The 13832-nt window shown below is 39.0% G+C and overlaps 1 protein-coding gene and 1 pseudogene across 5 annotated transcripts in view; both read left to right on the top strand.

The window, feature by feature from the left end:
- The window catches only part of APOOL (apolipoprotein O like), a 294516-nt gene that overhangs the window by 185159 nt on the left and 95525 nt on the right, over positions 1-13832 (top strand). The window contains exon 1 of one of the 5 annotated variants that reach the window (XM_053580278.1): positions 8973-9055. The exons of 2 other annotated variants lie outside the window; for them this stretch is intronic. In XM_053580278.1, the coding sequence (XP_053436253.1) occupies positions 9011-9055 (45 nt within the window). In that variant the 5' untranslated portion in view covers positions 8973-9010. Of the gene's footprint in view, positions 1-8972; positions 9056-9599; positions 9620-13552; positions 13607-13832 lie in introns of those variants that run through there. 2 more of the 5 variants (XM_053580283.1, XM_053580279.1) reach the window with 2 other exon arrangements.
- LOC128576913 (aldehyde dehydrogenase X, mitochondrial-like) lies at positions 291-1840 on the top strand (annotated as a pseudogene).

Consider the following 13832-nt stretch of genomic DNA (forward strand, 5'->3'; position numbering starts at 1 on the left):
CAGCATGTCAGTATTGCTCAATCAGCAAATGTGTGAAGATACACTGCAGCCCTCCCAGCACTTTGTACTTTAATCAAAATAACAGGATGGGAAAGTCAATTAAGTGGGTTTTACAAATAGCAGCAACTGGGACTCCAAAGTTTGTATTCCAAGGACTCTGCTGCCAATTAGTGACCACGGAGGACCAGAGGGAGGAAGTTGTCCAACATCACACAGAGAGGCTGGGGCTGGGACCATGATCTCTGACGCCCAGCTTATATCATTTACAGCACCCCAACCAGAGAATCTGTATGCTGTGCAGCCTGGTGCTCCAGTTGCTTCACCTCTGAGGCAGAACTGCCACGTACTCCTTGGCAGCTGTCCTCCCAAACCCCATCCTGAACCCAGACAGCCACCACAATCAGCTGTTGATCAACAACAAGTGGAAGGATGTGGTCAGCAAGAAGACCTTTCTAATGGTCAATCCCTCCACGGGGGAGGTCATTGGGCATGTGGCTGATGGGGACCAAGCTGATGTGGATCCGGCCATGTGAAAGCTGCCTGGGCGGTCTTCCTCCTGGGGTCCCCGTGGTGCCAGATGGATGCCTCCAAGCAGGGCCGGCTGTTAAACCGCCTGGCTGACCTAGTGGAGCCAGATTGTCTTTACTTGGCCTCCCTGGAGACCTTGGATAATGGGAAGCCTTTCCAAGATTCTTATGCCTTGGACCTGGATGAGGTCATCAATGTGTACCGCTACTTTGCTGGCTGGGCTGACAAGTGATATGGCAAGATCATCCCCATGGATGGCAAGCATTTCTGCTTCACCTGGCATGAGCCTGTTGGTGTCTGCAGCCAAATAAGATAACTTCCCCTTAGTCATGCAGGGCTGGAAGCTCGTCCCGGCACTCACCACAGGCAACACTGTGGTTATGAAGGTGGCGGAGCAGACCCCCCTTTCTGCCCTGTACTTGGCCTCCCTCATCAAGGAGGCAGGCTTCCCCTCAGGGGTGGTGAACATCATCACCGGCTATGGCCCAACTGCAGGAGAAGCTATTGCCCATCACATGGACGTTGACAAAGTTGCCTTCACCAACTCCATTGAAGTGGGCCACCTCATCCGGTAGGCCACTGGCGACTCCAACCTCAAGAGAGTCACCTTGGAGCTTGGCAGCAAGAGCCCCAGCATTGTGCTGGCTGATGCTGACATGGGCCACATGGTGAAACAGCGCCACAAAGCCCTCTTCTTCAACATGGGCCAGCACTGCTGTGCTGGGTCCCAGACCTTTGTTGAAGAATCCATCTATGATGAGTTTCTTGAGACAACCATGGAGAAAGCTAAGCAGAGGAAATTAGGGAATCCCTTTCAGCTGGACACCCAGCAGTGCCCACAGGTGAACAAGGAGCAGTTTGAAAGAATTCTTGAGTATATCCAGCTTGGCCACAAGAAGGGGTAATACTTCTCTGTGGCACGGAGCGTTTTGAGGAGCATGGTTTCTTCATCAAGTCTACAGTCTTTGGTGATGTGCAAGATGACATGAGGATTGCCAAAAAGGATATCTTTGGGCTCGTGCAGCCTCTATTCAAGTTCAAGAAGATTGAGTAGGTGATTGAGAGGGCCAACACCACCAGGTATGGCGTGGCCACTGCTGTGTTCATAAGGGAACTGGACAAGGCTATGTGCTTCACCCAGGCACTCCAAGCTGGGACTGTGTAGGTAAACACGTATAATATTGTCACCTGTCACATGCCATTTGGAGGCTTTAAGGAATCTGGCAATGGAAGGGAGCTGGGGGAGGATGGTCTTAAGGCCTACACAGAGGTGAAGACAGTCACCATCAAGGTTACTCAGAAGAACTGGTAAGAATACCTGATGTAGAAGCCCAACCCCAGTCTGAGGATTCCACAGCCACCTAGATCAATGGTTGCAAAACTTTTCTTGGCCGTGGATCCCTTTTATTTGTTCCAAATTAATTCTTGGCAGGAACTCAAACAAATAAAATAATTCAGAGGAGACTGGGAACGCTCAGGGTGGTATGGCCGTACAAATAAAATAATTCAATCTGCACTCTTCCATTTGAAGAAGGGAAGAAAGATGGGCTCAAAGTCCTACCCACCTGCTCTCCAGCCCCTTTGGTGGCCTGTAAGTTGTTTCCATGGAATTTTAGGAGTCTCTGGAAAACAGACTGAAAACCACCAATCTAAACAATAGTTTTCAGTTCTTCCTGCTGATACAAGGACTTTCCATTGGATTAACTTGATAGTTTAGTGGCTGGACTCAACTCAGAAGACTGGAAGGCATTAGGAGTTATGAACTAGGGGGACACCAAATCTAGGCCCCATTCTTCATTGACTTTCTCTGAAAATCAGGGTGATTTTTCTTTCTAAGTACCATTCTGGGTGTTTTTCTTTGTAGCCCTTCATTTTACTATTGCTTTTCCTTAATTTGAAGGGAGAAGTAGGTAAAGAATATGTTTACATGATCATACATTTAAATAAGCTTAGACACCCCAAATGTCCATCAACTGATAATTGGATAAAATATTCCATTGCATATATTTCCATTGGATTATTTAGCCATAAAAAGGAATGAAGTACATCACATGAGGGAACCTTGAAAACATTCTAATTGAAAGAATGTTTCAGCCAGATGTACAGGCCTACAAATTGTGTGATTCCATTTTTTATGAAATCTCCAGACTAGGTAAATCCATAGAGACAGAAAGTAGATGATCAGGTTGCCAGGAGCTGTAAGAGGAACTGCTAATGAGTATGGGATTTCTTCCTGGGAGCTTTTGAAAATGTCCTGGAATTGAACAGTGGTGATGGTCACACAGCTTTGTGAATATGCTAAAAACAATGGAATTGTTTAATCATGGTATGCAAATTAAACTTATTTAAAAATTAAAATAAACTCATTCATTATGTTAATAAAAAAACAAACAAAAAAGAGTTGAGTCTTTGAAAAGATAAAGAAAATTGATAAACCTTTTTCTAGATTAACTAGAATCAGAAAAGTAAAATCTCTGATAACGTCAGTAGAAAAGAAAAGGGGGAAATTTAAAAATAGATATCACAGATATAGAAGTGATTTTCTCTGACTACTGCAAGCAACCCTGTGCCCCAAAAATTGACAGTGTGAAGGAAATGGACCAATATCTGGAATCATGCCATCTTTCCAGATTTAAGCAAGAAGAAATAGATCTCTTGCACAGACCAATATCAAGCACTGAGACTGAAGAAACAATAAAAATATCTTCCAACAAAAAAACAGCCAGGTCCCAGATAACTTGAAACCAGAATTCTATCAAACCTTCAAAGAAGAGCTGGAACCTATACTGGAAAAATTACTCCAAAACTTTGAGAAGGAAAGAACCTTTCCCAACATGTTCTATGAAGCAAACATCACCCTGATACCAAAACCAGGAAAGGATCCAACTAAAAACAAAAAGCACACACCAATTTCACTAATGAGTACAGATGTAAAAATACGCAATTAAATATTAGCCAACAGATGACACCTATACATTAAAAAATTATACATCATGTTCAAGTAGGCTTCATCCCAGGGATAAAAGGCTGTTTCAAAACATGAAAATCCATAAATGTAATTCACCATATCAATGGAAAAAAAAACATCATATGATCTCAAAATACACAATAAAACAATTGATAAAATTCAGTATCCTTTCTTGACCAGAACACTTAAGAATATAGGCATAGGTGGCACTTTTCCAAAACTGATTGAAACCATATATGACAAAACCAGAACTTATATCATACTGAATGGTGTATAACTGAAAGCTTTCCCACATAGAACTAGAACCAGATAAAGTTGTCCTCTACTGCCACAACTATTCAACATAGTACTAGAAATTTTAGCCAATGCAATTTGGCAAAAGTAGGATATAAAATGTACGCTTATGGGGGCAGAGGAGGAAAAAAATTGCTCCTTATCAATAATATGATCTTATTCTTAAAGAACCTGATAGACTCAATCGCAAGACTCCTGGGTGTGATGAAGAACTATAGTAATGTCTGAGAGTATATTAATATTCACAAATCAGTAGCCTTTGTATATGCCAATTAACAGCCAAGTTGAGAAGCTAATCAAAGACACTATTCCCTTCACAGTAGCTTTGAAGAATATGAAATACCTAGGAATATACCTAACAAAAGAGGTGAAGGACCTCTACAAAGAGAATTATGAAACCCTAAGTAAAGAAATTACACAAGCCATTAACAAATGGAAGAACATACCATGCTCTTGACTGGGAAGAATCAATATTGTTAAAATATCTATTCTACTCAAAGTAATCTATAGATTCAGTGTAATCCCTATTAAAGTACCAACATCATAATTTGAAGAAATGGAAAAAAATAGTTCTTCATTTTGTGTGGAACCACTCAAAACCATGTATAGCCAAGGCAATTTTTAGTAATAAAACCAAAGCCAGAGGCATCACCTTACCAGACTTTCGGCTATACAACAAGTCCACAGTGATCAAAACAGCGTGGTATTGGCACAACAGTAAAGACATAGACATTTGGAAATGAATGGAAAACCAAGAGATGAAACCAGTCTCTTACAGCCATATGATTTTTGATAAACCAAACAAAAGCCTACACTGGGGAAAAGATTCCCTATTCAATAAATGGTGCTGGAGGAACTGGATAACCACAAGTAAACAGACTGAAACTGGACTCACAATTTTCACCACTTTAAAAAATTGATTCAAGATGGATAAAAGATTTAAATTTAAGACATGAAACAATAAATATCCTAGAAGAAAGTGTGGGAACAAGTCTTGAAGATGTCAACCTGGGGAAAGATTTTGTTAAGAAGACTTTTCTGGCAGTGAAACAACATCAGAAATTTATAAATGGGACTTAATTGGGTGGTACCAGTGGCTCAAGGAGTAGGGCACCGGTCCCAATTACCAGAGGGGGTGGGTTCAAACCAGCCCTGTCCAAAAAAACCCTGAAAATAATAAAAATAAAAATAAAATAAAATAAAATAAAATAAATATTAAAAAAATAAAAATAGGACTTAATTAAGCTGGAAAGCTTCTGCACTGCTAGGGACACAACAATTAAAGTGAATAGATAACCTTTATAATGGGAAAAATATTTGCATGTTACAAATCTGAAAAAGTCTTGATAACAAGGATTTATAGAGCACTCAAGTTAATCATACAAAATGAGCAAACAATCCCATCTATGACTGGGTAAGATAAATGAACATAACCTTTTCTGAGGATGATATAAAAAATGTCTAACAGACATATGAAAAATGCTCATTATTCCTAATCATCAGAGATATGCAAATCAAAGCCATACTGAGATATCATCTAACTCCTGTAAGGTTAGCCCACATAACAAAGCCCCAAATTGTGGATGCTGGCATGTATTAGAGGGAAAAGATCACTTTTCCACTGTTGGTGGGACTGGAAACTCACAGAGTGTCTTGGAAGGAAATATGGTGAATCCTCAAGGAACTCAAATTATACCTACCATTTGACTCCACACTAATTGGCATCCACCCAGAAGAAAAAAAAAAATCACTTATCATAAAGACATTTTCACTAGATTGTTTAATGCAGTTCAATTTATAATAATCAAGCTGTGGAAACAACCTAAATGCCCATCAACTCAGGAATGGATTAAAAAACTGTGATATATGTATAACATAAAAAGGATGGTACTTTTCATCTTCTGCATTAAGATGGATGGAGTTGAAACACATTCTTCTTAGTAAGTAAAGTATCACACGAATGAAAAAACAAATATTCAATGTACCCAATACTAATATTAAGCCATAAGGCAACCTAATACACTCCCACAAAGGAGTAAAACTCAATTAAAGCCGGGGGAGGGAAAAAAAGGGAGGGGGGAAAAGAGTGGAGGGGGAATTGGTGTGCTCCTACTTAATGGGTACAATGTAGGAGTATATGGCACATCATTTGGGTGTGGGACACAAATACAATATGAACTCTACCTAACAAATTCAAATACTGTTCCCTGGTTATTTGTAGCCTCACATTAACTTGAAATAAAAATAACAATAAAAATAGCAATATCAGGATAAATATGAAAAACAGCTTCCCTGAAACTTCTTCTTCTTTTTTTTTTTAATAGTCAAATTTTATTCCCAGTAACTGCCTTCAACTCTGTGCTGTCCAATCTCCTCTGTCCTTTAAGGACATCTCTGGCAGAATCCTTAACTTTCCCCTGGCAATGGCCTCTAGCCAAAGACCACAAGGAACACATCTGTGGTTAACAAGTCAGGATTATTAGTCATTCCAGGGAGGGCGAGGCCACCCTACAGGGAACTGTGAGATATCTCATTAAAGAAGGTGTTATAACAGACCTGTTACAGGATAAATGTTGAATGAAAGGAAATACAGGAATAATATACAAACTTTAGTTATAACTAGCTATTCTGATGCCAGAATTTTTTTCCTAACCTTTTATTATTATTATTAAATCATAGCTGTGTACATTAATGTGATCATGGGGCACTATATACTGGTTTTATAGACTGTTTGACACATTTTCATCACACTGGTTAACATAGCCTTCCTGGCATTTTCTTAGTTATTGTTAAGACATTTATATTCTACATTTACTAGGTTTCACATGTACCCTTGTAAGATGCACCGCAGGTGTAATCCCACCAATCACACTCCCTCTGTCCATCCTCCCCCCTCCTTCCCCTCCATCTCCCCCTCCCTTTATTCTTCGGCTATAACTGGGTTATAGCTTTCATATGAAAGCCATAAATTAGTTTCATAGTAGGGCTGAGTACATTGGATACTTTTTCTTCCATTCTTGAGATACTTTACTAAGAAGAATATGAAGTCAGAAGGGCAGTATTTGAATGCTTTGATTCTTTACACACCAAGCATTGGACACTTGTTCTAAATAAATGAGTGAAATTATTTCAAATTTCTGTTGAAGATATTTCAGTTGAAATGTTCAATTGTGGAAATGTGAATGTCTCTACATTTCATCTTGAAGAAACAAAAACATAGATGGTATCAAAATTCCTGAAATTTTGAGGAAATAGAATTTTTACTAATATATTCTAAGCTTATTCACAATTTTAAGACTTTTCCTATTTGAGTATCTATTGCTTAATGGGCAAGAAACTTTACAATATTAAAATTAATCAAAAGTGTACATCAATCAGCTATGAGCAATGATGGATTGACATATCTAGCTATGCCATCTGTCAAATACAGGCATTCCCCGAGTTACAAACATCTGATTTATGTACAAGTAACACTTACAGATGGGGGCTATTATAGTAAGTCCCCAAGTTACAAACATCCCATTGACGAATGACTAGCACTTAATGAACAGAGGATATTACAGGTAATTGGTCAATGTACCTGTTTCAACTTATATGCAAATTAAATGTAAGAACAAATTTACAGAACCTATCTCATTTATAACCCCAGGACTGCTTGTATATAGAAATATTGAATTTTGATGAAGTCATTGACAAATATGTAGATGTTAAGGCTCAAAAGCAGAAACTATCGTATTATTGTTCATTAATGCAGTAGACCAATACGTTGGTATAAATTTTTAAAATGCATTACAGCAATTAAAAATTGATTCATTATCTTTTACTTTTTCGTGTTGTACTATTTTCTTTATTTTGTATTTTATTTTTCTACTGGCATTTCTATATATGTATATATTTATGAATATATATGAAGTTAAAAGATAATTTCCACAGTTTTTCTTGTGTCTCTATTATTAGTTTCATTTTTATCATTATCTCTTAAAATGGTTTTCTTATACAGCAGAAGGTTCTGTTAAAAATGGATCTGTTTGGGTATCAGAGGTGCTAGGTACGCTGTTAATGCCTGATATATATGCACCTAATATTTGTTGATTGAATTAATGGATAAATGAATTATTATCGGGATTGTTGATGAGTAATTATGAGCATATTCTTTCCCTAGAATCATTTCATGGGGTCCTTAAAGAAGACCTTGCTCCTATTGAGAATGTTGCACCTACCCATAGTATATTTTCCTGACAGCAACAAAATCATTCTTTTACAAAGTGACTTAGAGCAGGTCACACTTTTGCCCAAAATCCTCCAATGATTTCTCATGTTATTAATAATAAAATCCAAATAACTTAGGGTGGCCAACACACGATGCAGGGTGTTATTTCACTACCTATGAATTTACCACTCCAGTTATGCTGTCCTTTTTCATTGCTGTTCCTCTGTTCACTCTTCCCTAAATTCCCTTTAGGACGTTTCTCAAATAATGTTATCAGAGTGTCTTTCCCTAATCTTATAAACCAGTAAACTGCACCCCATCCTGTTTCATTTTCCTCATAGCATTTGGTACTTGGTAATACTTAGTTGTCTTTCTTTTTCTCCTGTAACTATGAGGGAAGCCGCTAATGTTCTGCACCCTGAGCTACTACCCGCCATTATTTTTCTGACGACACAGTTACTTTAAAACATTTTTGTTACTTATCGCCCTCGGTAGAGTGCGGTGGCGTCACAGAGCTCACAGCAACCTCCAACTCCTGGGTTTAGGCGATTCCCTTGTCTTAGCCTCCGGAACAGCTGGGATTACGATTCCCGGCTTTTTGTTACAGTTCGGGGCCGGGTTTGAACCCACCACCCTCGGTATATGGGGCGGCGCCCTACCCACTGAACTACAGGCGTCGCTGACATAGTTACTTACTAAGGCAGCTGAAGTTGGGTTTTAAGCCCTTATGTAGACAAATCACGCTGAAACAAAATGAAATTTCTGCACTCAGGAAAATAACTTTCAACTGGACTGTGGAAAATATTCTGAAAGGCTTTACGTAGCACAGGGTGCGTCAATCACAAGGATGAACCGTTTCTACAGAAGACAGTTCACCAGTTAATCCTAGCAACCGGCCAAGTGGCTAGCAGGTGGAAAAAGGGCAGGAGCGGAAAGACAAGGGGCGTAACCGGGCGGGACTATCTCGAGCACAACCTAGTAGAACTGCTTTGTCCCTCTTCGCTCTCCGTATGCAAACTTCGGCTGAGAGGGTCATAAATATGGCGGCCGTCCGGGTAAGTGAAAACAAACTTGGTTAGTTTTTTTGGGTACGATAGCATTCCACTAACTACAGAAGAGATCCTCCTAACTTCTGAAGGGAGCCCCACAGCAAGGGATAGAGTGGAGGTGGGAATATGAGAGAATTGGAATCATTAACGTTTGAAGCCTCCAGACACCTGCCTTTCACCTTTGGGGTTTCCTCAGTGTGGGATACTGCTCTCTGCTTAATTCCCAGAGATTGTTGATTTATACAGAGGCACAGAACAAGCTGGAATTTGGCTGGGTGAAAATGACCTGCCAGGTGAAAAGCCGCCGTACAAGTTTGGGTCTTCAGATGCAACAAAAACCAAATAATCCTTGACCTTTGTCTCAGAGTACAGAGCGGGGCTTTGTCACCCTGCCCATGGGACTTTGTTCAAACATTATTTGGGGTTGAGACGACCAGGGTAGAGACATATCAGAGTTTCTTTGTAGTGTGTGGGTTTATAGTAGAGTTTTCTGATGAGAAAAAAAGGTGAGTTTACTTAGGAATCCATGTACAGGAAGTGACTCAGCTGGATGCTTGCTGCTTTTCTTAGGTAGGTTTTAATTACAGTAGTCTGTAAATATTTACGTAGCAGGTTTTAGAGTAAAATGTTCTGTAGGCTTGCAGGAACTACAATATGAATATTTCCCTTAAGTCAGAGTTTACTTTAAGGCTGTTCAGTGTTGCCTTGATTTGCATTCTCCCTTCATTTTTACAGCACTGGATTTTATACTTCATCACAACACCCTCCTACCTGGATTCATTACTTCTAGATTGGCTTTCATAAAATCCATGTCTCCTGTGCTGCTGGAGTATTACCTAAATGCAAATCTGATTCTGCCCCTCTCCTTATAAACCCTCAGGGGTCAGGTCACACTCCTAGGTCTAGAACACATGATCTTGCCTTGAGAAAAGTTTCATCACAAAAGTTTCATCTCCTGTCACTCAAGAATCGTCCTCCCCCCAGTGGTGAACTACTTGCTTCACTTTTCATGCTTTTTTAATCTGCTCTTGTTTGGGACCTGAAGTTGCTTTTTCCACCATCATCTAGTTATTTCCTACTCATATAATTCATTCATTCCACAGATGATTTGGGTACAGCCTTCCCATATGCAGAATGCCTTTTCTAAGAGTGTCCCGGACCTTACCAGTCAATTTTAAATAACTTCTATTTGTACTCCCAGAGGACTCTGGGCATATTATTAGCCATAGCATTGATTACAATGCAAATAATAGACTCTTTACTTGCCTGTTCTAACTTTCTAAACTATAAGTTCCTTGAGGACAGTATTATATTAATCTTTGTGTCTTTAGTACACAGTACAGATCTGACTTATATTAGGTAATCAATAAGTTCTACATGAATAAATAAGTGCTAGAAAATTAGAACAGAAGAGATTATTAAGGGAAGTGACTTACCTGAAAAGGAGTACAAAGTGCTCTGGGGAGTCAAAGGAGAGCTCATACTTGGTTTGAAGAGAATAAAGAAAGGCTTTCCTGGAGGAGGTACAGAGACATTAAAAATGGCTAGCAGTAAAAGCTAACCAGAACAGTGTGTTGTAATTGAAGCTTAGAGAATGGAGTTGAACAATATTTTGATTTGGTCATTAATAGGCTCTGGCAACTACCATTTATTAAGTGCTTGTACAGGCCAAGTATTATGTTAAAATACTTTTTATATGTTAATTCACTTATTCTCAAGACAATTGTATATAGTACATATTATTATTACCAATTTTTAAGGTGAACTAAAGTTTAGAGAAGTCAACTAAATTGCTCAAAATCAAAATGCCAATAAGAGCTGAAGTGAGATAAAGAGATATAAGTAGAGTGGTAGAGGGAGAACCTAGATTGTAAGGTGTGAAGGAAAAGATATGGGATGTAGAACTGGCATTCATTTTGCACCTTTGTCCAAAATGGTGGTATTCCCATTTTACAGGTGGAACAACTGAGGATTACAAAAAGTGCTTGCTTTGGGGCCAAGTGCGGTGGCTCATGCTTGTAATCCTAGCACTCTGGGAGGCTGAGATGGGTGGATTGCCTGAGCTCACAGACTCCAGACCAGCCTCAGCAAGAGTGAGACCCTGCCTCTAAAAAAAAAAAAAATTAGCCAGGTGTTGTGGTGGGTACCTGTAGTCCCAGCTACTCAGGAGGCTGAAGCAAGAAAATTGCTTGAACCCAAGAGTTTGAGGTTGCTGTGAGCTATGATGCCACAGCACTCTACCAAGGGCGACAAATTAAGATTCTCTCTCAAAAGAAAAAAGTACTTGCTTCAAGTTATACAGCTGCTAAGTGTAAGAACCAGATTCAAGCACAGATACATTTTGCTCTAAACTCTTTCTGTTACTCCTCCCTTCGTCTGGGAGGTATGTGTTTCTCTTTAGAGAAGTGTGATGGTGAAAGGAAGGAAATTTTTTTTTTTTTTTTTAATTTCAGGTTAATGTGAGGGTACACAACCAGGTCACAATATTTGAATTTGTTAGGTAAAGGCCCTCTGGTGGTTGTTTCCCACACCAACAAGGTGTGCCATACACCCCTAATTGTACCCCTTAAATGGGAACACCACAAACACCGCCCTTTCCCTCCCTCCTTTGTTCTGCTCCCCCCAACTTGAGTCGAAATAAGTTTTTCACCTATATGGACATGAATTAGATCATCTACTGGCTTCATATTAGTATTGGATATTTGCTTTTCCATTCTTGGGGTATTTTACTGAGAAGAATGTGTTTCAACTCCATCCAGGTTAATACAAAAGATGTAAAGTCACCATCTTTAATTATGGCGAATACTGTTTCATGGTATACATATACCACCGTTTGTTAATCCATTCCCGAGTTGATGGGCATTTAGGTTGTTTCCAATCTTGATGATTGCAACTTGAGCTGCAATCAACAGTCTAGTTGCAGGGGTCCTCAAACTGCAACCCACAGGCCACATGAGGCAGTGTGATTGTATTTGTTCCCGTTTTGTTTTTTTACTTCAAAATAAGATATGTGCAGTGTGCATAGGAATTTGTTTATAGTTTTTTTTTTTTTTTAACTATAGTCCAGCCCTCCAACGGTCTGAGGGACAGTGAATTGGCCCCCTGTTTAAAAAGTTTGAGGATGCCTGTTGCAAATGTCTTTATGATGAAATATAAAGACTTTTTTTTTTTTTCTTTTGGGTGGATGCCTGCTACTGGGATTGTGCTGTCAAATGGGATGTCTAATTTAAGTTCTCTGAGGGTTCTCCATATTTCTTTCCAAAGAGTCTGGATTAGTTTGGAGTCCTACCAACCGTGTAAAACCGTTCCCCTTTCTCCATATCCACATAGCATCTACATCTTTGGGACTTTGTGATGTGAGCTAATCTTGTTGGGGATAGATGAAATCTCAGGGTGGTCTTGAATTGGATTTCTCTGATGATTTGGGATGATGACCGTTTTTTCATGTTTGTAAGCCATTTTTATGTGATCCCCAGAGAAGGTTCTGTTCATTTCTCTTGCCCAGTGATAGATGGGATAATCATTTTGTGTTGATTACATTGAGTTCTCTATAGATCCTTGTTATTAATCCTTTTTCAGATTTGTAACAGGCAAATATTTTTCCCATTATGAAGGTTGTCTATTTGCTTTAATTGTGTCCCTAGCTGTACAGAAGCTTTTCAGCTTAATTAAGTCCCATTTTAAATTTTTGTTGTTGTTTCACTGCCAGAAAAAGTCTTCTTAATAAAATCTTTCCCCAGGTTGACATCTTCAAGACTTGTTCCCACACTTTCTTGTAGGATATTTATTGTTTCATGTCTTAAATTTAAATTTTTTATCCATCTTGAATCAATTTTTTAAAGTGAAAATTGTGGGTCCAGTTTCAGTCTGTTTACTTGTGGTTATCCAGTTCCTCCAGCACCATTTATTGAATAGGAAATCTTTTCCCCAGTGTAGGCTTTTGTTTGGTTTATCAAAAATCATATGGCTGTAAGAGACTGGTTTCATCTCTTGGTTTTCCATTTGCTTCCAAGTGTCCATGTCTTTACTTTTGTGCCAATACCATGCTGTTTTGATGGACTTGTCATATAGCCGAAAGTCTGGTAGGGTGATGCCTCTGGCTTTGGTTTTATTACTAAAAATTGCCTTGGCTATATGTGGTTTTGAGTGGTTCCACACAAAATGAAGAACTATTTTTTTTCCATTTCTTCAAATTATGATGTTGGTACTTTAATAGGGATTACACTGAATCTGTAGATTACTTTGGGTAGAATAGATATTTTAACAATGTTGATTCTTCCCAGTCAAGAGCATGGTGTGTTCTTCCATTTGTTAATGGCTTGTGTAATTTCTTTACTTAGGGTTTCATAATTCTCTTTGTAGTGGTCCTTCACCTCTTTTGTTAGGTATATTCCTAGGTATTTCATATTCTTTGAAGCTACTGTGAAGGGAATAGTGTCTTTGATTAACTTCTCAAACTGACTGTTATTGGTGTATACAAAGGCTACTGATTTGTGGACATTGATTTTATACCCTGAGATGTTACTGTATTTCTTGATCACTTCTGAGAGGTTTTTGGTAAGTCTCTTGGGTTTTCTCAATATAATATAATATCACTGGGAAAAAGCAATTGTTTGACCTTCTCTGCCCCCATTTGGATGCCCTTATGTTGTGCCCAGGAGTTCCACAAAGACCACACTGCCAAACAAGTTAAATTTAAAGAGGAGTCCTTTTATTGACAAGCCAGCCAGTGACTGCCTCTGTATCCCAACATGGGGTTTCTGAGAGTAGCCCCGAGTGCATA

The sequence above is a fragment of the Nycticebus coucang genome, chromosome X (genome assembly GCF_027406575.1).
Source record: "Nycticebus coucang isolate mNycCou1 chromosome X, mNycCou1.pri, whole genome shotgun sequence".
In the NCBI taxonomy this organism is placed as follows: domain Eukaryota; kingdom Metazoa; phylum Chordata; class Mammalia; order Primates; family Lorisidae; genus Nycticebus; species Nycticebus coucang.